Source organism: Mytilus edulis, chromosome 12 (genome assembly GCF_963676685.1).
Source record: "Mytilus edulis chromosome 12, xbMytEdul2.2, whole genome shotgun sequence".
NCBI lineage: Eukaryota > Metazoa > Mollusca > Bivalvia > Mytilida > Mytilidae > Mytilus > Mytilus edulis.
Window position 1 is genome coordinate 16,654,674 of NC_092355.1, and position 27,612 is coordinate 16,682,285.

Sequence of the window (27,612 nt, forward strand, 5' to 3'; positions counted from 1 at the left end):
AGAAATATATAATAAAAAAAGGTAAATGAGCATGCGTTTGGGAATCATAGTTAAGCAATACCGCTCATCACGTTACAGATTAAGAGATTTACCAAAATGAAGTATTCCAAATGGGCAGACCCATTCTTAACAGACCAATAGAAAAATAATCGTAATCATGATAGAATTGTAACAAAAGAGGCAAAAAATGAAACATTTCGAAAGTATTTGAAAATCACTTAACGATTGTTGCCTTTGATTTGATATTCCCAACCAAATCATCCTATCTTAAAAGTAAGGCAAATATGCGCGTACGTTGACGATTTCCTAAACTTACATGGTTGTTCATAACGTGCAGTACCACGCATGTATTGCTGATAAAAAATGTATGATTCTGTTGGATGATAATGTTTAATTTTGTATGATTTGAAGAACTTCCTCTTTTTTTTTAATTTACCCGGGAGTTCGGTATTTTTGTTAAATTTTTCTATAGCTAAATGTAAAAAATTAAAATATTGCACACTACGTTCTATATGAGGCTAATTACATCCGTAGCAGAACGTACTATGAGTATATGTTGCCTTCTCATAAACGTTTTGATGCAAACTGACTGGTCAGTTTGCAACTTCATGCATAGCAGCTTGCAAGGAATACAAATGCCTGCGAGGTTATAATGTCTACATATATTGAGCTTTGCTAAAGCAAACATACTTTCCGAAACCCCGTGTCCTCCGCTGTGTATTACTAGTTAAGTGCGCATGTGTAATGTCTCAAAAATACCCGCACAATGCTATTCAAAGAGCAATCTTTTCTTTTTTAAATTTATCTTTAAAATTGTAGAAAGCAGTTGGAGAAAGCATTTGTTCCTATATAAGGATTTCTGTTTGTACTTGTTGAAGATGACTACATCATTTATACATTAATCTAAAAGTGATCATATGCCTTAACATTATTGTTAAATTTTAAAGGATGTTTTACATTAAATTAAAACATGAGATTGAATATATAAAAGGAAATTTGATCAGCAATATATTCCAGTAAAATAATTTACATATGGATTAAGTTGTCTCTTATTAAAATTAATATTTCAAAATAATATATATATATAAACAAGTTGGTATGAATTTTACATTTGATTTATATAAGACATCCCTTATAAGCTCAGACATATTTGATAGGTTAGAAGTCAAACAACAGTTAAATGATGTGTATTATGATTTTAATGATGGAAAAAGATGTAATATGAAAGAATTGATAATCTGTAACAATTGAATAATAACAGTATTCAACTGCATGAAACGGGTGGTACACTGAAGTTAGATATCCTTATACCAATCTGATAATGGGAGGTAGCAGCATAAACGGGGATCATAATGATAAGAGGTTCAGATAGCTCTTTGGATAGTTGTCACTGTATATTCCCATTAGTGAGAAAAAGGACAGAACAAGCCGTTACAAATACAAGTCTTTATGAATTTTTGTTTATAACCAAAACAATTGAAACAATACAATAAATCAAATTTCACTATGCTGCTACAATAGAAATATGTGATCGTGTTTCTTAATCTTTGATTTTCATTAGTTGCGACTTTTGTTGTCTTCTTGTATCTTTTCAGTTGGTTATAATGGTATTTGATTTTCTAGTAAGAAACGAGTTTTATTATGAAATGAACAATTTGATCGGAACGCAATCTAATACTATAAAGTTGGGTAAATAAGTTTGTTGCGTTAAATTCAGCACTTTCAATGAATAAAGCTTGTAGTCAGTTAATTTTCAGCTACTTTTAAGTAATTCGGGAGGTGTCACCTACGACAGCACCCTTTTTTACTAAGATGTAAAAAGGTTTGTTTAAAAATGTTTTAACTTAATGTAAATAAAGGATGTTCACACAATATAAACTCTTGTCTATTATTGAACAGTGAATGTTCCCATTTTAATGTGTGTTTGGTTATTTATGTGGCTGGAGTACTTTATCATTAATATATATACTCCTTATCTTTTCCTATTCATAAACAAAAATAAAAATATAGTAAAAATAATTGATAATTTGCACATTGACAAAACAAATTTTGAAGACTTGTATATGTAGCGGGTATGGAAATGCAAAATCACCCTCAAGCTAGTTCAGTAATACATTACCAACTATTTGTCCGAACGGATAAGCACCATAAGCACCTGTTATGAACAAAACACTACAATGTAAACATTCTCTAATTTAGAATACATATACAAAACATTAGTGACTAATGATCAATCTAATTAAAATACAGTAGCCCTTTTCACAAAATATTTTAAGTGTAAAATTTATCGTATGTCTGAAATATTCCTGAACAATTCAACTAAATATTTTTATCGTAAGATTAATTTTACACAAGATGTTTTGTGGAAAGGGCTACAGATCATGTATTTACTCTTTGCATACAAGGAAATACTCCTTTTTACTTTCTGTTTTGGTAATTATTAAATCAGCCAATGAAATGGCAGCCTTCATATATTTGAAGATGTGTATATATACGACTTAACTAGAGGATTTTGAAATAGTTCTTAAACAGAAAGTAGAAAATAGCGATGATAGATCCTTGTAAACAAAGTGTGGCAACATGATTTGTAACTTAATCAGATATACTAAACACTAATCTAACATGTCTAAGACACACACCAACATGTCTTGAATCGTTGATATTACATTTTCTACGGAAATAGTGATTAATCATAAGTGTCAGTACATTGAATAATCTGTGCAAGTGCTATTGAACTGTTTGAATCATTACAGTGTATTAATTTATATTCAATTATAGAGTTTAATATATCTTTAATATGCTTAAGTATATGATGCAATATTAATGTATTATGTAAAGTTGTGTGAAAGTACAAATTGTTAATTTTGATATTAATAGATATAAACTAAGACTACTGGTATTTCAAAAATAAATTATGTGTTATTCAATAAAGGTATTGTGATAAATTGGAAATAAAGCTTAATATCAATTACATGATGATATCGTCTCAGTTTACAAATACATGCAGCGCAAAGGAATATAGGAATGTTTATTATGTGCTCTCTGTCGAGTATATGGGTATAGTTGAAAAGGTCTGTTATGTTATGGTAGTCATATATTTATTTCTTATTAATAAAAATAAATTCAGTACGTGTCTTTGATATATACATATGATGAAGAGCAAATGTATTTTCAAGGGTCCGAGAAAAATAAAAAACAAGAATGTGTCCACAGTACACGGATGCCCCACTCGCACTATCATTTCTATGTTTAGTGGACCGTAAAATTGGAATAAATTCTCTAATTTGGCATTAAAATTAGAATGATCTTATCAAAGGGAACATGTATACTAAGTTTCAAGTTGATTGGACTTCTACTTTATCAAAAACTATCTTGACCAAAAACTTTAACCTGAAATTTGCACTATCATTTTTTATGTTCAGTGAACCGTAAAATTGGGGTCAAAACTCTAATTTGGCATTAAAATTAGAAAGATCATATCATAGGGCACATGTATGCTAAGTTTCAAGTTGATTGGACTTTCAACTTCATCAAAAACTACCTTGACCAAAAACTCTAACCTGAAGCGGGACAGACGGACGGACGAACGAACAAACGGACGGACAGACGAACGGACGCATAGACCAGAAAACATAATGCCCCTCTACTATCGTAGGTGGGGCATAAAAATGATGAAATTTGCAAATATTAAAGTATAACTAATAAATAGAATAATTAAAAAACACTATCAGGACGTCATTTGATGTACATCAATAGTGTTTTACCATTAAGAATAAAGCACTAAGGGTAGGGAAGTTTAAAGTTTAGAGTCAGCTATTACTGAATCGATGCTCTGGTAGTTTGCTCTCATACTATGTCTGCCTTGAACAATCTAAATCATCTCGCTTCTCTCTTCTCTCTGCCATGACAAATCTAGATAACCTCCCTTCTCTCCTTGTCTTGAAAAAACTAAATGATCTCCCTTCTATCTCTACCCTGAACAGTCTTGATTATCTCCCATTCACTTTAAGTAGTTCTAAGTATTACACCTTGCATTTCTTATGACGTTTAATATTTAAACATTAAAGTTTTGATGATATAACTAATACAAAATTAGCAACAGAAGATATTCAAAGCTCAATCTTTTTAATACAAATTAAAATGGATAAAGTTACTTTTAGACCTTCCTAGTTGAGGAATATATTTAAACGATTGTAATGAGGAAATTGGAACCCTGGATCATCCATTGCATAATAACTTAACGTAGTTATGTTTTTGAAACTAATTAGCCAACTGGTTATTCATAAATTAGATCAAACGTAAACGTCAAACATTTGTATCTTAAAATTATAAAAGTAATGTGTTGGTTTATGATATAATTTAGAAGGCTTTTCAACATGTCTTCCAATGAACTGAGGATCTTTTAATTAAACTCTGTTTAGTAATCTGCCTTAACACAGTTACACCCTTATATGAAAGGCATAAGCATCCGACAAAAATTAATTTAAACCACTTCTTTCACTTTAAAGAATTAAAGTTGAAAAGATTTTTTGGGAAAAAATATTTTTGAAATGTGGTGTAAAAATTACATACATATAAATCGTTGCTAGAAGAGACCGTTTATTTAAATAAGAATGTGATAATTTGGTAAGAAAACATCTACTTAAAATGTGAATATTGTTGCAGTGATATTCTGTATGTTCGTACAATTTATACGCCTGCAAATAATACCTCTAGTTGATTCTGTATACAATATTTTAATTTATTTTTGGAAATAGGTTAAACTTAGTGTTGATCTATGCTTGCTCTCTGTCAGTAAATCATGGGCTAAAAATGTAATTTGTATGATATCATGTTTTCTCTTCAATTTTCCCCTTACAATTAGCCGTTGTCTTTAACCTCTAAATGAACTATTGACTTGTGCTTAACCGTGTTCACTTTCTTCTGATAATTTATGTTCCGTTATGATATAAATAACAAAACACTAAAAGTCTTATAATTCGTGACGCTTCTAAGCTTATTAGATTTAAACCATCACATTTAATGAAACCAATACACATCAGATAAACCTTAACTAAACAAAAAAAAATCATCCTTTTAAAAAAAAGTTAACCTTTATTTTTATCTGCATTTTACTCTTTTCATTGAAAAATATTTAAATAACTGTGCAGACATAGGACTGGATAACTTTATTATCATTGAAAATCACCTATATTAGGGGTTTATAAGAGAGATTTTAGTAATGTTCTCTGGACTACAATTGCACTGCGGGTTCCTGATTATTTTAAAAAGTAAATACTGTTAACTAGGATAGTGATAAAACGCCCTGTAGTCCTTGTCTTTTATAAAATACAAATAAACTTTATCATTAGACGCCAGCATCATTTTATAAACAACTTGGTTTATTAAAGCAAACCTTGCTAGTAAATCATCAGATATGAGGGCCTGGATGATGGGTCTTCCATTTCTGCATTTTATTATTTTTAGGCAATTTTATTTTAACGTTTATACTTGTTGCCCATTATCCTTTATTTTTCAAATGTAAGCACCTCAGTAATCTCTATTTTTTATTTCTTTTGGTCCATTTTTCTCTACTAATTTTGATAATTATTCTCTATTCTGTAAACCCCATCCACACACTCATTTATGCACTTAATAACTGGTTCCGAGCCTTTGAACTATGTACATCTCAAAATCATAAGTTGTTATATTGTTATTTCCCTTATTAATATAAAAAATATGTGCGTTACGTTTTTAATCAAATATGTATTCGACCTTAGATACGAGTGTCTTGATTATTGTGAAGAGAAAAGAATATATTTTGTGGTTGTGACGTAACAATAACATCAAAGGGAGGTAATGACGACAAGAGTGCAGTTTACTCACATTATTAGCAGGTAGATACAGTTGCTATTGGTTTATAGTACGACAATGATACAACAATGAACAATGTTATTATATGTGAGGGATTTTGTGTCCATGAATTCTTTGAAATGCATCTCTGTTGTGTTGCAAGTTTCACACACACTTACTTAATCATGCATTGAATATGTTTTTCTTCAATGAATTGATGTTTTACGTGAATATTATTTTCAATATATGAATGTTATTCCCCTATGAACTACCACATTTTTGTGCTCCGACATAATATGCGTAAGAGATAAACCTAGATTTTTCAGGGCAGCGAAAGAATGGGTATAAATTTTGGTTGCTGGAGGCAGACAGAGAAGGGAGATAATTTAAGTTTTTCAGGTCAGAGAAATAAAGTTTATAACTATTGTTTGTTCAAGGTAGATAGAGAAAGGAGAAAGATCTAGACTGTTCAGAGCAGATAAAGAAGAGAGATAAATCTTGTTTTGCAAGGTAGACAGAGAAGGGAGATAAGTCTATATTTTTCAGGTCAGAGAATGAAGGGAGATATATCTACATAGTTCAAAAATGAGAGGGAAGGGAAATATCTAGATTATTCAATTCAGAGCAGAAAGAGAGATAAATATTGCTTGTTCAAAGCAGAGAAGGAAGGGAGATAAATCTTGTTTGTTCAAGGCAGACAGAGATGGAAGATAAATCTGGATTGTTCAGGTGGAAGAAGGAATGGAGATAAATCTTGTTTGTTCACGGCAGACAGAGATGGAAGATAAATCTGGATTGTTCAGGTGGAAGAAAGAAGGGATATAAATCTTGTTTGTTCAAGGCAGACAGAGAGAGAGATACTCTAAGTTGTTCAAGACAGAGAGTGAGAGAAGGGAGATAAATCTAGATTGTTCAGGTCAGAGAAAGAAGGGAGATAAGTCTTGTTTGTTCAAGGCAGAGAGAAGGGAGATAATCTAGGTTGTTAATGGCAGAGACATAAGGATAAAACCAGATCTGTTTAAGTCGACAAAAAGAATACCATGATCATAAGGAAGGCAATATGACACCAAGCTTTACATCTGCTTTAGTCCAATTTCTTTTTGTAACGACCAAACGGTAAAAGACGGAGGGCCACTTATCCCACAATAACATCATACCTTAAGTCAGATGCTCCTGATGGGTAACATTAAACAATTTCAGTTCTAGTTCACAGGTACCTTACATAATTGAATTAAAAGTGTCCTTTACCAGATTGCGAATTATCATTAAATTAAGGTACAATATCACAAATACAACCAGATGCTCCGCAGGGCGCAGCTTTATACGACCGCAGAGGTTGAACCCTGAACGGTTGGGGCAAGTATGGACACAACATTCAAGCTGGATTCAGCTCTAAATTTGGATTGTGATTAAATAGTTGACACAGCATAGGTTTCTGACACAGAATGAATGTGGTCTAATGAACTTAAAATTTTTGTTTTGCCTTTGAGAAATTCACTATGCTGTTGAATATTAATCCTCTCAAAAAAATGTTTAAAGAAATTTTCTTTTTATTTATGAAATTTTTTTAAAAAAAGTGCTTGTTATCACTGAATGGTAAAGATTGTTTTAATTTATCATTTGGTAGTAAAAGTGAATATACATTGTATATTGTATAAAACAATGATTTAAGTTGATTCAACTACTATTCTGGTCAAAGAAAGATAACTCCAATTGAAATTTCTTGTTATTGCACACTATTGTGCAATTAGATATTTCTTGCTATTGCGCAATACTGTGCAATTGAAAATACTTACTATTGCACAATACTGTGCAATTGAAGATTTTTTGCTATTGCGCAATACTGTGCAATTGAAAATTTCTTGCTATTGCACAATACTGTGCAATTGAAGATTTCTTGTTAATGCTGAGTACTGTGCAATTGAAAATTTCCTTCTATTGCACAATACTTAATATAATAATTTTGGATCCTGATTTAGACCAACTTGAAAACTGGGCCATAATCAAAAATCTAAGTACATGTTTGGATTCAGCATATCAAAGAACCCCAAGAATTCAATTTTTGTTAAAATCAAACTAAGTTTAATTTTGGACACTTTGTACTTTAATGTAGACCAATTTGATAACAGGACCAAAAATTAAGAATCTACATACACAGTTAGATTTGGCTTATCAAAGAACACCATTTATTCAATTTTTGATGAAATCAAACAAAGTTTAATTTTGGACCCCTATTTGGACCAACTTGAAAACTGGGCCAATAATCAAAAATCTAAGTACATTTTTAGATTCAGCATATCAAAGAACCCCAAGGATTCAATGTTTGTCAAAATCAAACTAAGTTTAATTTTAGACCCTTTGGACCTTAATGTAGACCAATTTGAAAACGGGACCAAAAATTAAGAATCTACATACACAGTGAGATTCGGCATAACAAACAACCCCAATTATTCAATTTTTGATGAAATCAAACAAAGTTTAATTTTGGAACCTTTGGGCCCCTTATTCCTAAACTGTTGGGACCAAAACTCCCAAATTCAATACCAACCTTTCTTTTATGGAACTAGTGTTTAAATTTCATAGATTTCTATTTACTTATACTAAAGTTATTATGCGAAAACCAATAAAATGCTTATTTGGGCCCTTTTTGGCCCCTAATTCCTAAAATGTTGGGATCAAAACTCCCAAAATCAATCCCAACCTTCCTTTTGTGGTCATAAACCTTGTGTTAAAATTTCATAGATTTCTGTTCACTTTTACTAAAGTTAGAGTGCGAAAACTAAAAGTATTCGGACGACGACGACGACGACGCCAACGTGATAGCAATATACGACGAAAAAAATCGTATACAAACATAAAGAAACAAAGTATTTATAAAATACAAGTTAAACACAAAAAGGGAAAAGAATATAATCTGACAAAAATAAATGTTCATCCATATCAACCAAATGAACTAATCAAAAACAACTTTCATATTCCTGAATGGTACAGGCATTTCCCAAAGAAAGGGGGGGGGGGGGGGGCGGGGTAAATCTAATTATCTAATAGTTAAGCTTCCCACTTGTATGCTAATTATTTACAGTTCTCTTATGTTGACAAAATTGGATGAGAAACCCAAACAGACATAACAGGTCAAAAGAAAAAGAAAACATGTCAACTAAATATTTAAAACAAATTATGCATGGACACAAAACCCCTTCATTTGTGAGATGGTCTTGCACTTGGTTTATATACTCATTTATATTTTGGAAACTTCATTAGGACTGTAGGTAAAAAATAGAACCTAAAAAATTATTGAATAGATACATATATATCCAAAAGGTTATTTAATAATTATTCTTGAATTGATTTATTAATAAAACATTCATTAAAATCATTTTTGAGTGCGTTTGTCCAATGATTATTCGTACAAAACACCATGTTTAAAAAAGACTAAATTTGTGCTGTCTGACATTAAAAACTGATATTCCTGGTTCAATCTAGTGATGCCGATATTAATACTGTAAGTTTATATCTATATCTCTAACATGAAGATAATAGAATACAATAATACTAATAATAACAAATATAATGATAATAAACAATAATTGCATTTTATACAACAAAAGCTTAAGCATAAACGTGGCGTTGTATCAGTGAATACTACCTAATTAATCGCACAATAATGCAACATGTTTTTGAAACATCAGAGTTTGAAAATTCAAAATCTCCGCATATTCAATTATTCAATTATTGTTAAAGAAGTAGATTAAACCTGTTTGAAATAATCACTAAATATAGAATCCAGTTTCAACAGAAATGTCACTGTTAAATTATCATCTGGAATAAAAATTAAATTTGAAATAGCTTACACATTAACAAAAAAAAATAGATGATTAAGCAATGTCTACAGTCCTAATGTATGTTTCCCATCTGTGCAAGATGCGTGCAAGAGCCCTGTTCTGCGGACTACACAATTCTAACTACTTGTTCCATGCCACGAAGCCTGATTATTGATTGATTATATTTGACGGAAGAGGTGTTGTGAGCAACCACCGGTCCAGCTAATACGCATGCGGCACATATAAGGTACATTTGACTTACTACGGAATGGGAACATTTCCTGTATTGCACCACCTTGTGCTAAATAAAGGGAGATAACAAACAATCAATAAATTAAAGGGATAAAAACAATAACAATCAATCAAAGGGGTAACAAAATCGAGTATTCTGATAACAAATAAACATCTAAACAATTTCACCATTTCCGAAATTATTTATTTTTTCTCCTTTATATATAATTCTTAAATTCAACTATCAGTCAAAAGACCAATAATTCACACTTGTCTTAAAAAGCCAAACAAAATATAATAAGGTAATTCTATGAATTATATTTTACTTCCGGAAATGGCTATAACGAGGCTGCTTCCAGTGTTAACTGAAATCAACCATATGTTTGTAAATATAGCATATAATGTAATAAATATAGACTATCTCTATTTGTATGTGCTACAGAAATGCATTAACATATCACAACTGTTCGCTAATTATACAGAATTATGCAGTTTCAAACTAAAATTATGCATCTTTAAACCTAAAGACCTCTTCATTTATGTAGGAGTTGTCTGCCCTAGTAGAAATCCGCTGTACATACATAGAGTTCATCTAAGTAAAACTGCTTTTTTTTCGTGAAAATAAATTGACAAAAAAAAATGTTGTGCATATATGCGAAAAATACATCAGGATTATCATTATTTTCTGATTCGGTTATTATATGCAATTTTCCAAAAAAAAGGCAATATTTTGTTTAACAAAACCAACCTACTTCTATACGGTTTAAACAATGATAGGATGGCATATAATGTAAAAACGTTATAACTGCTATACTATTTTATGTGTGTACGACCTCATTATTTGTACAAAAAATAACGTTATCTTTAAAAGAATACAAATCAATTACAGTTTCAACATGACACTTTAATTAAACTATCTGTCGCAAATGGATGTCATGACGAATGTTTTACGTAGCACTTGGATTCGTTGTGACGTCACATAAAACTACAATCATTCTAATGAAGGTTGTATTCCCTCCACTCTTCTTTCTACTAAAAGCCAATGTAAATTAAAACCTTAAGATCTTTTCAACCAAAATAACAAGCGGCGTATCGATTAGATTCCCAATTCTACCGTTAAACAGTATAATGTTCTATTTTGCCCAAACATACTTTGGTTGTCATGGTAACAGATATTCCTTCAGTAGCAATTGACCACATATTAAGGAAAGTCGTTAATATACCGTCTTAATTAAAAGATATTGCTTGCCATATCAATGAGTGAATAGTCAATATAGTAGCAAAATAAAAAAAAACCAAGACCAGTCCTGGTTTTATCTTTTGATTTTGTCATTTGATTAGGGACTTTCCGTTTTGAATTTTCCTCGAAGTTAAGTATTTTTGTGATTTTACTTTTCACACTGATATTAATTACCATAATATACATGTATATCATGTATATTGATAGCATTTTAAAATCAATACAAACTGTTTCTGATTTGGTCGTCAAACATAATTTTTTAAAAAGGGTAAAAAAAATATTACACCTGGATTCTGATTCGGTCATACAAATATATACGTTTTTGACAAGGAAAATATATTGAGTCCTTTATTAAATGGCAATACTAAAAGCTTAAAGACATTAGACGAATGGAAAAGAACTGTTGAATCCCCCATTTTCATCATTGGAAAATGCCTGTACCAAGTCAGGAATATGACTGATGTTTTCCATTCGTTTGATGTGTTTGAGCTTTTGATGTAGCCTTTTGAAAAGGGACTTTCCTTTTTGAATGTTCCTTGTAGTTCAGTATTTTTGTGATTTCACTTTTTTTTTAAACGTAAATGTATTAAAGAAAAATTGTAACTATGTCATGGATGTTCCATGAGTAAAATTTATGTTTATTACTTAGAAACGTTAATACCAACTCGCTCAGGTTACGTTGATCTTAGCTTTGTTTGACGATTCTTATCGTGTCCTTGATTGTCATACAGATTATAACGTCTCTACATACTTTATACATCCTTGGCTGTCAAATAGATCATAACGTCTCTACATACTTTATACATCCTTGGCTGTCAAATATTTGGGTTTCGGCGTTTCTCATCAAGCTTCGGACATACGAGCATTTTAAATGTTTGTTTTCATTTTATAATTGCTCAATTATAACTATCATAAAGATGTGGCGTTTACATTGTATTCTGTTGATAATAGAGTTTCAATATTTATAAATTCTAAATGAGATAAATCTCAATTTATATCAATAAAATAAAATTAGAATCGTTTTAGAAATGCAATAATTAAAAATAATTGGATATCCAGTTCAATTATTTGAAAATTTATTCTATAAATTAATGATTTATGTTACTATTTAGAGGGGGGAAAGATTTTTTTTAACTAAAAATCGATAAATTGGAATATTAAGTTTAAAAAAAACAAGAATCATCTCCCTAAATCACAGGTGTTGTTCTAAATTAAGTAGGGTTTGGTCTTACTTTTAAGTATCTTTTTCGATCTTAAAACTCTTCAAAGTTTCTGCTTTATCATTCAGAGACGAGACATTATTTGTACAAAACAAACATATGACGTTTTAGATAGAAAACAAATATATGACAGATTACGTATTGTTTTGGCATCCCAGAAGGGAAGACATTGAAATTGTCTTGCAACATCATATTATTTTTATTTAAGAATTGAATGCTTCTTTTTGTAAATTTATTGGAGTGTAAAAGCGTTGACCGAAGTACATTTTGTATGAAGCGCGGTCAACGCACGGTCAACGCTTTTACAACCCTATAAAGTTACAAAAAGAAGCATTCAATACTTATAATTACATTTTTTAGCTATCATCATGAAAACACGAATTTTATATATTTTTTTATTTAATTCACCTGTGCACTTTATTGTTGGACCACGTGTTATCATGAATGAAAAGTTGTATTGAGCAATGCAACTGCTTACGGAATAACACGTGATGTGCAGTTAGCCAATCAGAATAAAGTAGTATAATGAAACATACATCTAATGTAATTATTTATCAAACAATATTTGATCGTGACCTATTAAACTTCTATTATTAAAAAATTAAAAATAAATGTTCAATCAAGTGCTGATCTTTATTTTCTAATTCCATGATAATATCATTTCATGTTGTAAAAAAAAAGCCCATGCCGTATAAAATAAACCCAGATTTATAGAAATATAGGCTCCGCTAAATTAATAACTTAATGTTCACATTGTTCGTTTATTTTCGAGTAAACATTATTTCATTTTAATAAAATCGAAAATAACATTAATTTGGAAAACTTAGTTGACAACGAATCTAGTAAATAAGTAAAGATAATTGATATACGTATCTAATAATAAACAAATATCCTATGATATGCATGCATACTTCTGATCGAAATTTGATAAATATTTAACGAGGTATCTACTTTGAAATCGACAATTTCATTTAAATGACGTATACTAATTGATTTCACGTGGAATGATACAGCTTTCATCTCACGTATAGTTTTAATTTCAGGTTCAAAATGGAATAACCTATATATTGTGCTACTTTGTTACATATTTTTTTGTTTTTATAGAAGATTATAACACAATGTTGACTGCTGTACCTCTATTTTTGACATTTTTACCTATCATGTTTGTTTGTTTTGTTCACCTATTGTTGTCGATATAATGGAGTTTGATACGACTGTCATACAAATGAGAAGTTTAGTTAGCTTTAAAACCAGGTTTAATCCACCATTTTCTACATAAGAAAATACCGGTACCAAGTCAGGAATATGACAGTTGTTTTTCATTCGTTTGATGTATTAGAGCTTTTGATTGCCATTTGATTAGGAACTATCTTTATTTAATTTTCCTCCGAATTCAGTATTTTTGTGATTTTTACTTTTGATATCGAAAATCTCTAAGTAAAAGAGTGAATACAATGTATTGCGCTTTTGAAAATTTATACAAAATGAAAGCCATCACATGTTTGGCAAGAAACGATTCCGCAACATCTCTTTTAAGCATGGATCAAACGTTGCCCGTTTCAAAGCAAAATGTTTGTCCCTCTCAAAAGACCCTCATTTTTCAGTGTCAAATACCACACACTTTCATCGCAGTCTTAAAACCCTACACGGACAACTCTTTTGTTTGGAAAATGTTTGTACTTAAAACAGCATAACGGATCTCTATTCCAGCTTTATCAAACCCATTTAGTTAACAAATTTATTTCTCCCATTGATACCTGTATCAACTATAATCTCAACTATAATCTCAAGGGGCATGTTATTAGATGTTAGACAATCTCAAATCCCATTGACAGGTTCAACAATCCCTTAGAACACGTAACTACATACGTATCTGTTTACGTCCTGGTGTTCTGATTTTATCAAAATCATTGTCGGTAATGATGTTTGTATACTCTGTTGTAGATCTATGATAGTTAAACATAATCCTGACTAATGGCTCGTAAAATAAGGATATTGAAACACAAGGAGCTGTGCCAAATCATATAATGTATGTTATGTAATGTGTAGTAAGATCTAGTAATGTAGTACCATCAGACAAAATCTGGCAGGAAACATGTTTCTACTCTTATGGGGTAGAGTAAAAAGAATCAAATTTGTCAAAACCTATTGCGATATTCATGGACTTAGTTTAGCGTTTATACGCTCGTATACATTATTGTTTAGTGGATAGTCAAATCCCGCCTCCGGATGCGGAATTTTTAACACTGCGTTGAAGAACCATTGGCACCCTTGGTCTCTTTGGCACTATACCTGTTTCCAAGCCCTATTCTTTAATAGTAAACGAGTTAAAGTATTGATTCCAAGGAGATGTAACGGATTGTCTTGATATTACACTTAATGAAACGGCACTTCGAAATCTTTTATTAAACCACCTATATCTATGAATACAAATTACACAATGTATAAGAAATAATAGAAATAAATAAACTCATCATAGAAACAAAGATAAAATTTTGTATTTACACCAGACGCACGTTTTGTCTACAAAAGACTCATCAGTCATCGAATCCAAAAATGTTAAAAAGGCCAAATAAAGTACGAAGTTGAAGAGCATTGAGTACCAAAATTCCTAGATGATTATTGATCGTAGTAATAATACATTACTTGAATCTATTCCAGATAAGTTATACAGAGTTGTGTTTAAAACGGAAAAGGCACCTACATAATCAAAGTTGAATTCTTTTAGAGGCGGATTTAGAGGAGAAAGAGAGACCACCCCGTTATTGAGATTCATACATGGATAATGCATAGGCTTTTTCAAAACGGTGTCTAAAGTGTCCCCCTCCCCCTGTTTCACATTCCTAGATCCGCATTTGACAAGTAAAAGTGTAAAATCTAAATAAAAAGATTGTAAAAGTTTCTGTGTAGATACATGTATCTTTTAAAAGAACTCATTCGATTTGACATCACATCCCCTTTTTGACCCCATAAGTCAAAACATTCACATTGATGGTGCCGATATTATTTACTTTTTCTCATTTATTATAGTTATTTGATAGTTTTTTTGTAGGAATTTTGACACTTTGTAATGAAAACCTTGATTAATCATACACAATGGTAATTATGTATGTAATTATGTATGTAATTACAATTCTATGTTATAGGTAATAATTTTCTATTGTTTAGCTTACCTCCCAAATTTCTAGTGGATTTTTAGTTGCCAAATTTTTAATATGAATTATTTGTTTGTTTCTTTATGTGTCTAGGTTTGTTCTATATTCTAATAATAATTTCTTTATTTACATTTGTTGTCTGCACAACGGCTATTGCCCCCATGGAGGATAGAATTGTTCTTTCGATTCAGACAAAATGTAAAAATCATATCGAAGCTTCAGAACCCTACAGTCTATTGTGTCATGTTCTTTCATTTGAAGTCTCGTATAGAATTAATTGTTGTAGGTAACTTAACTAATGTTATTATAATTCCATCAAATACAGTAAAACCTGTCAAGACCGAACCTTGTCGGGACAGTAAAACCTGTCAAATCGAACCTTGTCAGGACCTAAAGATTTTGTTCGGTTTAATTAGGTTCACAATAGATGAAATTAACTATGACTAGATTTAAGAACATGTATGGTAAAGACTAAGTTTACGGTTTCTACAAGATTCGGGATAGACAGGTTTTCGGTTTTTATAAGATTTGGGATAGACAGGTTTCACTTTATACACAAAGCAACCTTTACCATTGAATTTTCCAACTGACCACTTTATACCGCGATACCAATTCGGATAGGCATAAATCATATGTCTCACAATACAAATCATTTGTCTTTCGAGTCGAGAGTCATCGAGTAATTTAACTTGAGATAACATTGGTTAAAGCAACAACCAACACGAATGATAATTAACACCCTTAATTAAATAAATGCTGCATTATAATATAATGTTCTTGTACCTTATCATTTAATAAAACATATGTTATAACAAACACTTATCTAAATTGAGGTTAACAATACGATTCCTAGCAAATTATATAAGTATTTTATAGCTTCAAAGACTCTGTCTCTGGCAACATTCCCAACCTTCCTCTACAGTGTAATTGATTGCTCTTTAATGTTGAATTTGTAATTCTATCTAAACAATTAAAAGCAATTAATAATTAAAATGCTTAATCATACTGTCTGATTCACAATGACAAAGGAGTTATTTGGCGTTTAAGTAAACTTTTGGGTAAATTCGTATTTATGGAGATCGAGTCGATTCCATTCCAGCTTTGGGTTGTTGTTTAATTATTAAATGTAGCATGACTGCGTCCAGGCCTTATTTTTGGGATAGCAATATTCAAAGCAATTTTTATAATATTACAATCTCAAAAGAAAAAAAACCGAACCACCCAAATAGAAAGGAAAATATTTGTATCTGGGCATACTCGTGTGCATCTCTTGTATTGTATTATACCCAAGTCCCTGGTTATTTCTTAAAATCATTTTTCCTTTGACAGATATCAAACGCTCTGAATCAAATGTAAAGTGCTGTTTGACATTAACTTAACCAGGAAGTGTTTTACTATAAAGCCAAGAATAAGACATTCACTAGACTAAGTATATTTCTCAATTATGAACAAAAAACTAGTTTTTTTCTTTCCAAACCCATGAGCGAATTCATTCATGAGCGCCGCTTAAAAGAAATCATAAAAAAATCTTGATAGAGATGTAAAAATGTGTCAATTTTTTTTTCATTCTCATATTCCACCCATCCCATCCAAAACCAAAATTCATGTCATGTTCCGTCCATTGCACCGAACATAACAGGTTACAAACAAGAGCGACATTCAAACAGAGTCTTAAACCCCGTACAGTGAAACCGGCTTTAAGAGACAACTTAAAGCAGGTAGTATCTTAAGCAGGTTTGACAGTACTCAAAGGCGGATCCAGGAGGGCTGGATCTGGGGGGGGGGGGGGGGGGCGCCCCCCCCCTTTTCGTGGGAAAAATTTGGTTGACTATATTGGGAGCACTGAAGCATGACTGGAGCGGGCCCCCCGTTAGGTCAGTCAGTACCCCCCCTTTTTATAAAAAGTTCTGGATCCGCCACTGGTATACTCTACTGTTAACTGTAGATAGTCGTATTCCAATGGAAAGTTAATGAAGCTTTGATTTATTAGCTAACAAAACTAAGCAACGTAAAATCTTATAAACAACCTAAGTCTGTAAACAGATACACACGACTTAAATGACTTCATGACACTTTCAAGGAAACGGTACAAAGTATATATGTTTTTGCGCAACTTTTTATTAGGGAGCTACCATTTGAATATTATTCGAGAGGCTAGGATAACATTTGAAAAAGGAGGGCAGGAGTTTTGAGTAAAAAAAGCAGGATGAGACACTTTGCAACAAAAAACAAAAAAAAAAACAAAACAGACAGGACCGAATAGAGTGACAAATGAAACGGCAGGACGGATATTATAACCTAAAATAAAATGCAGGACAAAATTTTTTCATCCTAGCCCCTCTTAAAATCAAACGGTAACTCCCAATCTATCAAAATTTTATATAGTGTTTATAAATGCAAAATAGGATTAGTTGACTAATTTGTACTTTTGTAAATTCACTTATTCATTTATCTTACTAAATGATACGTTGAACCATACATATATGTCTTTTTTAACAAAGTTAAATAGATATTCCACGTAAAAACCTAGAAGTCATATATCTAAATACATATTATTGGAATATTATATATTAGACAAGCGTTGATGTGCAACCTGTAGAAGGAAAGTATGAATTTCTAACACCGACTCTATAAACATAATTAACATTTATATAAATCATAAATCATAAAAACACCGTGAATACCCACCTATTCTGTTAATTTTTACATCTAAAGCGCCAGGATGGTTGTGTTTTATAGCATTAACCCTCCTAGCTTGAGGTCCACCTCCACCTGGTACCCCAGGTGCCTTAGGTCCTTTCGGTCGTGGTTGTTCAACTGGTAAAACACGTCTTCGTTTTTTCGGCAATTTGGACCGGGCTTGTGTATGTGAATAAAACAAAGCAAAGTTGCTGACAATAACTGGTACGGGTAAAGCTATAGTAAGTACGCCGAGTAATGCACAGAGGGCGCCAACAAACATTCCGACATACGTCTTCGGCACCATATCTCCGTACCCAACAGTTGTCATTGTCACAATGGCCCACCACAATCCAATTGGAATACTTGTGAAATCGTTATCTGGATTGTATTGAATTCGTTCCGCATAGTATATAAGTGCTGCGAACACAACTATTCCAAGAACTAGGAAAAAAACTAGCAACAATAATTCTCTAGCGCTAGCTTTGAATGTATGAATAAGAATTTTTAGTCCAGAGGAGTGCCGAGTGAGCTTACATAAACGCATGATACGAATGATGCTGAAAAACTCCAAAATGTCACTCTCCTGTTTCAATTTTGTTAAAAGGAAGTCGAGATAAAAAGACAATGTAGCCACAATATCAATTATATTCACAGGAGCTCTCAAAAATTCTAATTTGTACGGAGCGACTATAAGTCGTATAATTATTTCAAATGTAAACCATGCGTTACTTGCACATTCTATATAAAAGAAAGCTTCATGAGGCTCTGTTTTAAGTTTCTCGATCCGCCATATTGTTGTATTGGAAATGTTCACTGTAGCATTTTTCAAAATAGGTACTCGCATTTCCGGATGTGTCTTTAGACAAAACGATAATATAGATGTTACTATAAAGAAGACGGAAACGACTGCTATCACCTGCAAGATAAATTAAACAATTATAAAATGAAAAATATCAAAAACATAAACTGCATTTATACACGTACGATGAAGTATTAAAAGGTTAAAGCATTAAAAACTATAAGCATTAAAACTATAGGTATTAAGCTCTGAATGATGTTCGTTGCTCAGATTTTCAACTTTCCCCCTTAATACCATGAAACCTTTAACCGTATAAAATAAATCAGATGTGGTATGATACCTAAATTAGCAACTATCCATCAGAGACAATGGACATTTGACGTAAGCGACTATTCAAAGGGTACCGTACGACCTTCAACAAAGAGCAAAACCTTTTAGTAAGTGTATCATGTTATGTATGCACGTAATCCGTCATGCAATTCAGTAAACGATGTCAAAATGTCATCGTAGGGGAAAAGAAACAATCGGTAAATTGGCAGATATGGCAAGAATTCAGTTATTTTCAGATCTTAGCCGATAAAAATATTAACCTTAAAAGAGGTGGGAGATAGCAATGTGACATATTAACCTTAAAAGAGGTGGGAGATAGAAATATTAACCTTAAAAGAGGTGGGAGATAGAAATATTAACCTTAAAAGAGGTGGGAGATAGAAATATTAACCTTAAAAGAGGTGGGAGATAGAAATATTAACCTTAAAAGAGGTGGGAGATAGAAATATTAACCTTAAAAGAGGTGGGAGATAGAAATATTAACCTTAAAAGAGGTGGGAGATAGCAATGTGACATTCAAATATTAACCTTAAAAGAGGTGGGAGATAGCAATGTGACATTCAAATATTAACCTTAAAAGAGGTGGGAGATAGTAATGTGACATTCAATATTAACCTTAAAAGAGGTGGGAGATAGCAATGTGACATTCAATATTAACCTTAAAAGAGGTGGGAGATAGCAATGTGACATTCAATATTAACCTTAAAAGAGGTGGGAGATAGCAATGTGACATTCAATATTAACCTTAAAAGAGGTGGGAGATAGCAATGTGACATTCAATATTAACCTTAAAAGAGGTGGGAGATAGCAATGTGACATTCAATATTAACCTTAAAAGAGGTGGGAGATAGCAATGTGACATTCAATATTAACCTTAAAAGAGGTGGGAGATAGCAATGTGACATTCAATATTAACCTTAAAAGAGGTGGGAGATAGCAATGTGACATTCAATATTAACCTTAAAAGAGGTGGGAGATAGCAATGTGACATTCAATATTAACCTTAAAAGAGGTGGGAGATAGCAATGTGACATTCAATATTAACCTTAAAAGAGGTGGGAGATAGCAATGTGACATTCAATATTAACCTTAAAAGAGGTGGGAGATAGCAATGTGACATTCAATATTAACCTTAAAAGAGGTGGGAGATAGCAATGTGACATTCAATATTAACCTTAAAAGAGGTGGGAGATAGCAATGTGACATTCAATATTAACCTTAAAAGAGGTGGGAGATAGAAATATTAACCTTAAAAGAGGTGGGAGATAGAAATATTAACCTTAAAAGAGGTGGGAGATAGAAATATTAACCTTAAAAGAGGTGGGAGATAGAAATATTAACCTTAAAAGAGGTGGGAGATAGAAATATTAACCTTAAAAGAGGTGGGAGATAGAAATATTAACCTAAAAGAGGTGGGAGATAGAAATATTAACCTTAAAAGAGGTGGGAGATAGAAATATTAACCTAAAAGAGGTGGGAGATAGAAATATTAACCTTAAAAGAGGTGGGAGATAGAAATATTAACCTAAAAGAGGTGGGAGATAGAAATATTAACCTTAAAAGAGGTGGGAGATAGAAATATTAACCTAAAAGAGGTGGGAGATAGAAATATTAACCTTAAAAGAGGTGGGAGATAGAAATATTAACCTAAAAGAGGTGGGAGATAGAAATATTAACCTTAAAAGAGGTGGGAGATAGAAATATTAACCTTAAAAGAGGTGGGAGATAGAAATATTAACCTTAAAAGAGGTGGGAGATAGAAATATTAACCTTAAAAGAGGTGGGAGATAGAAATATTAACCTAAAAGAGGTGGGAGATAGAAATATTAACCTTAAAAGAGGTGGGAGATAGAAATATTAACCTAAAAGAGGTGGGAGATAGAAATATTAACCTTAAAAGAGGTGGGAGATAGAAATATTAACCTAAAAGAGGTGGGAGATAGAAATATTAACCTTAAAAGAGGTGGGAGATAGAAATATTAACCTAAAAGAGGTGGGAGATAGAAATATTAACCTTAAAAGAGGTGGGAGATAGAAATATTAACCTAAAAGAGGTGGGAGATAGAAATATTAACCTTAAAAGAGGTGGGAGATAGAAATATTAACCTAAAAGAGGTGGGAGATAGAAATATTAACCTTAAAAGAGGCGGGAGATAGAAATATTAACCTTAAAAGAGGTGGGAGATAGAAATATTAACCTTAAAAGAGGTGGGAGATAGAAATATTAACCTTAAAAGAGGTGGGAGATAGAAATATTAACCTTAAAAGAGGCGGGAGATAGAAATATTAACCTTAAAAGAGGCGGGAGATAGAAATATTAACCTTAAAAGAGGTGGGAGATAGAAATATTAACCTTAAAAGAGGTGGGAGATAGAAATATTAACCTTAAAAGAGGTGGGAGATAGAAATATTAACCTTAAAAGAGGCGGGAGATAGAAATATTAACCTTAAAAGAGGCGGGAGATAGAAATATTAACCTTAAAAGAGGCGGGAGATAGAAATATTAACCTTAAAAGAGGCGGGAGATAGAAATATTAACCTTAAAAGAGGCGGGAGATAGAAATATTAACCTTAAAAGAGGTGGGAGATAGAAATATTAACCTTAAAAGAGGTGGGAGATAGAAATATTAACCTTAAAAGAGGCGGGAGATAGAAATATTAACCTTAAAAGAGGTGGGAGATAGAAATATTAACCTTAAAAGAGGCGGGAGATAGAAATATTAACCTTAAAAGAGGCGGGAGATAGAAATATTAACCTTAAAAGAGGCGGGAGATAGAAATATTAACCTTAAAAGAGGCGGGAGATAGAAATATTAACCTTAAAAGAGGTGGGAGATAGAAATATTAACCTAAAAGAGGTGGGAGATAGAAATATTAACCTAAAAGAGGTGGGAGATAGAAATATTAACCTTAAAAGAGGTGGGAGATAGAAATATTAACCTAAAAGAGGTGGGAGATAGAAATATTAACCTTAAAAGAGGTGGGAGATAGAAATATTAACCTTAAAAGAGGAGGTGGGAGATAGAAATATTAACCTTAAAAGAGGCGGGAGATAGAAATATTAACCTTAAAAGAGGTGGGAGATAGAAATATTAACCTTAAAAGAGGTGGGAGATAGAAATATTAACCTTAAAAGAGGTGGGAGATAGAAATATTAACCTTAAAAGAGGCGGGAGATAGAAATATTAACCTTAAAAGAGGTGGGAGATAGAAATATTAACCTTAAAAGAGGCGGGAGATAGAAATATTAACCTTAAAAGAGGTGGGAGATAGAAATATTAACCTTAAAAGAGGCGGGAGATAGAAATATTAACCTTAAAAGAGGTGGGAGATAGAAATATTAACCTTAAAAGAGGTGGGAGATAGAAATATTAACCTTAAAAGAGGTGGGAGATAGAAATATTAACCTTAAAAGAGGTGGGAGATAGAAATATTAACCTTAAAAGAGGCGGGAGATAGAAATATTAACCTTAAAAGAGGTGGGAGATAGAAATATTAACCTTAAAAGAGGTGGGAGATAGAAATATTAACCTTAAAAGAGGTGGGAGATAGAAATATTAACCTTAAAAGAGGTGGGAGATAGAAATATTAACCTTAAAAGAGGCGGGAGATAGAAATATTAACCTTAAAAGAGGCGGGAGATAGAAATATTAACCTTAAAAGAGGTGGGAGATAGAAATATTAACCTTAAAAGAGGTGGGAGATAGAAATATTAACCTTAAAAGAGGTGGGAGATAGAAATATTAACCTTAAAAGAGGCGGGAGATAGAAATATTAACCTTAAAAGAGGTGGGAGATAGAAATATTAACCTTAAAAGAGGCGGGAGATAGAAATATTAACCTTAAAAGAGGCGGGAGATAGAAATATTAACCTTAAAAGAGGCGGGAGATAGAAATATTAACCTTAAAAGAGGCGGGAGATAGAAATATTAACCTTAAAAGAGGTGGGAGATAGAAATATTAACCTTAAAAGAGGCGGGAGATAGAAATATTAACCTTAAAAGAGGTGGGAGATAGAAATGTTAACCTTAAAAGAGGCGGGAGATAGAAATATTAACCTTAAAAGAGGCGGGAGATAGAAATATTAACCTTAAAAGAGGCGGGAGATAGAAATATTAACCTTAAAAGAGGCGGGAGATAGAAATATTAACCTTAAAAGAGGCGGGAGATAGAAATATTAACCTTAAAAGAGGTGGGAGATAGAAATATTAACCTTAAAAGAGGCGGGAGATAGAAATATTAACCTTAAAAGAGGTGGGAGATAGAAATGTTAACCTTAAAAGAGGCGGGAGATAGAAATATTAACCTTAAAAGAGGCGGGAGATAGAAATATTAACCTTAAAAGAGGCGGGAGATAGAAATATTAACCTTAAAAGAGGCGGGAGATAGAAATATTAACCTTAAAAGAGGTGGGAGATAGAAATGTGACATTCAAATCTCTAAAGTTGAAGAGAATTTGACAAAAACATGTCATAACAAAACGAAATGAAAAGCGAATGACGAAAAAAATATCAAAAAGTAAAATGACAAAAATATCCAAAACAAAGTCTACAAAAGCAGTACCTAGAAAACTGCAGACTGAGCGACACGAGCACTACAAACCCACTTAATGTGATAATAGGTCATTTAAGTTGTGTATGATCAAAATCAGTCATTCTAGCTGAAACACATGAGGTAATTTTTACTGAGTTCGAAGATCTTAGAAGCACATCTCTGTTAAAAATAAACCTGTTTAATGTGAAAATGCACGTGCGGTAATGTATGCACATGAGATGCGGTACACATGAGTGTAACCTATCAGTTGAGGTGTTAATACACAATGCGATACACATGAGTGTAACCTATCAGTTGAGGTGTTAATACACAATGCGATACACATGAGTGTAACCTATCAGTTGAGGTGTTAATACACAATGCGATACACATGAGTGTAACCTATCAGTTGAGGTGTTAATACACAATGCGATACACATGAGTGTTACCTATCAGTTGAGGTGTGAAGACACAATGCAATGGGACTTACTACAGAGTAATTAATAATAAGACGCCAAGATTCACATAGAAATAAGTTTTCCTCAGGACTAAGACGTATCTAGGGCCTAGTTTGAAAAAGAGGAAAAATTAAAAGAGAATGGCTACCTTGCCACGAAATTTAACTTAAAAATTAGAGAATTTAAGGAACCACTTGATACATAAACTAGAGGCTCTTAAGAGCCTGTGTCGCTCACCTTGTTCTATGTGCATATTAAACATAAGACACAGATGGATTAATGACAAAATTGTGTTTTGGTGATGGTGATGTGTTTGTAGATCTTACGTTACTGAACATTCTTGCTACTTACAAATATATCTGTGTATAATACACTTGGCCGAGTAGTTGCAGAGGAAAATATTTTGTTAAAATTTACAAAATGTATGAAAATTGTTAAAAATTGACTGTAAAGGGCAATAACTCCTTAAGGGGTCAACAGACTATTTTGGTAATGTTTGACTTATTTGTAGATCTTACTTTGCTGAACATTATTGCTGTTTACAGTTTATCTCTATCTATAATAATATTCAAGATAATAACCAAAAACGGCAAAATTTGCTCAAAATGTACAAATCCAGGGGCAGCAACCCAACAACCGGTTGTCCGATTCATCTGAAAATTTCAGGGCAGATAGAAATTGGATTGATGAACAATTTAATCAATGTCAGATTTGCTCTAAATGCTTCGGTTTCAGAGTTATAAGCCAAAATCTACATTTTACCCCTATGTTCTATTTTTAGCCATGGTGGCCATCTTGGTTGGATGGCTGGGTCACCTCACACATTTTTTTAACTAGATAACTCAATGATAATTGTGACCAAGTATGGTTAAATTTAGGAGAAGATTTTTGTAAAAGATTACAAAAATTTACAAAAAATTGGTAAAAAATGACTATAAAGGGAATAATTCTTTCAGGGGTCAACTGACTATTTTGGTCATGTTTCATATTGACCTTTTTGTAGATCTTACTTTGCAGAACATTATTGCTGTTTACAGTTTATCTCTATCTATAATAATATTCAAAATAATAACCAATAAAAACGACAAAATTTCCTTAAAATTGCCAATTCAGGGGCAGCAACCCAACAACCGGTTGTCTGATTCGTTTGAAAATTTCAGTGCAGATAGGTCTTGACCTGATAAACAATTTTACCCCAGTCAGATTTCCTCTAAATGCTTCGGTTTCAGAGTTATAAGCCAAAATCTACATTTTCCCCCTATGTTTTATTTTTAGCCATGGCGGCCATTTTGGTTGGTTTGCCGGTTCACCGGACACATTTTTTCAACTAGATGCCCCAATGATGATTGTGGCCAAGTTTGGTTAAATTTGGCCCAGTAGTTTTAGAGGAGAAGAATTTTGTAAAAGTTAACGACGACGGACGACGGACGCCAAGTGATGAGAAAAGCCCAGTAATTTTATTTTGAGGATACGAACAATGAAAATACCCATTGTCCTTGAAGTTCTTTATGATTAGTCAGAGGCGGATTTAGGGGGGGGATGGGGTCCGGGTCCCCCTTATTTGGGAAAAAATTGGTTGCTTATTCAGGAAATCACTGAAGCGTGACTAAAGTGGCCCTCTCTTAAGCAGTCAGTGGACCCTTACTTATGAAAATTTCTAGATCCGCATTTGTTAGTTGTTAACCACTTTAAATCTATATCGGCGATATATCGAGAGTAGATATTAACATATCGGCGATATATCGAGAGTAGATATTAACAAGATTTTACTGCATTGCGTAAAAGTGAGAGAAAGTAAAGGCGATTACATATAGAAGCCATTACTAGATGACAAAAAAAACAGAAAAAAAAACACAATATATTACAAATTCACTCTATGAAAATGTGGGTAATTGCTTTAATAATTATTAATCTTCCATCTAATATCTTCAGTTAATATTTTGTTGGAAAATAAGTTTTATGACCTTTTTATGTCCAAAGGTATTTCTAGCACATAAGGTTTTCTAGTATTTAATCATCATAAAGCATTTTTATTGATGTTATATTGCATAATTAACTAGTTCCCAGAAGACATCAATTATCAGGAAATACAACAGATACAAATACAAATAATTTAATTAAAATTCGATTTCCAAATTGACCCGCGTTTACTAAATGTCGCGTACGGCTTTCAAACACCGGAAAATGAACCAACAGTTATTTTAATAACGAATGTTTATATCATTAATATTCAGATAAAAAAAAACGAAAATTAAACTTAGCTCCTGAAGGATAAATAAAAAGAGAGAAAGGTATTCGACAAAGGTCACCGACAAAGGTCACCGGCAAATGTCAAATCAGACAATCCTATAACATTGAGAAAGTCGAGGTCTGCTAAATTACCCCAAAAGTTCGACTAGGAACGGGATATATAAACATTTAAAAACAAGCCAAAGAAAATAGTTAATGCAATGGTTTAAAGAAATAAAAGATGGAAAGACGGACAACCGAAACAATATTATACAGAAAACCAAAGACTGGTCAACACGAACACCATATATGAAAACGAAGCTAACTAAGATGTTCGGTAAGTAACTCATGCATTCCTCATCGGCGACACGTACCGAGTTACTTTTACATAAATCCTATGATTAAACGTACTCGTTGTAGAATTCGTTAAAATAACCAATGTCTAGGTGTAGTAAACTGGAAATAATCAACCCAGAGGCGGATTTAGGAGGGGGGCAGGGAGCCCGGCCTCCCCTTTTGAGCAAAAAAATTGGTTGCTTACATGGGGAATCACTGAGGCGTGACGAAATCGGGCCCCCTCTTAGGCAGCCAGTGGGACCCCATGATCGGCCACTGCAACCCGTTCCGTTTTTATCTCGATCAGTCGACTAATAAAAGGTACATAAACGAATATACAATACAAATCAGTATATATACAAAGCACTTTACTCTTAAATAAGGGATAAATAAAAACACGAGTACAAAAAAAATATATAATGAATAAATAAATAAATAATTATAATAAACAAGTCTGATATAATATTATACCGTATTTATACAATGCTCGTGCAGGGTTTAAATAGTAACCATGGTAACTCTTATAGTATGTTTCTGTTTGATACCAGTTCATAATATTAAAACGTATTTGTACGTGTAAAATCGTTATTTCATCTGTTTGGGAAAAACTTAGTTTTTTGTAAAAAATGATATCGCAAATATTTCGGATGTCTTCTGAAAGTAAGATTTTAACAAAGGCTGATACATACATGCAGTTGCTCTCTACTCTCAAAGTGTGGGGAGTGGAGAATAAAATTAAATGTTTT

The 27,612-nt window shown here is 32.3% G+C and overlaps 1 protein-coding gene across 14 annotated transcripts in view; it reads right to left on the bottom strand.

Annotated features, from left to right (window-relative positions):
• LOC139497328 (potassium voltage-gated channel protein Shaw-like) overlaps positions 1-27,612 on the bottom strand; it is an 86,481-nt gene that overhangs the window by 16,243 nt on the left and 42,626 nt on the right. For 4 of the 14 annotated variants that reach the window (XM_071285530.1, XM_071285522.1, XM_071285526.1 and 1 more), the window contains exons 3-5: positions 18,188-19,097; positions 9,916-9,954; positions 2,120-2,155 (exon numbers count right to left, since the gene is read on the bottom strand). In XM_071285530.1, the coding sequence (XP_071141631.1) occupies positions 2,120-2,155; positions 9,916-9,954; positions 18,188-19,097 (985 nt within the window). The remainder of the gene's footprint in view (positions 1-2,119; positions 2,156-9,915; positions 9,955-18,187; positions 19,098-27,612) is intronic. The other 10 variants (XM_071285533.1, XM_071285525.1, XM_071285523.1 and 7 more) reach the window with 3 other exon arrangements.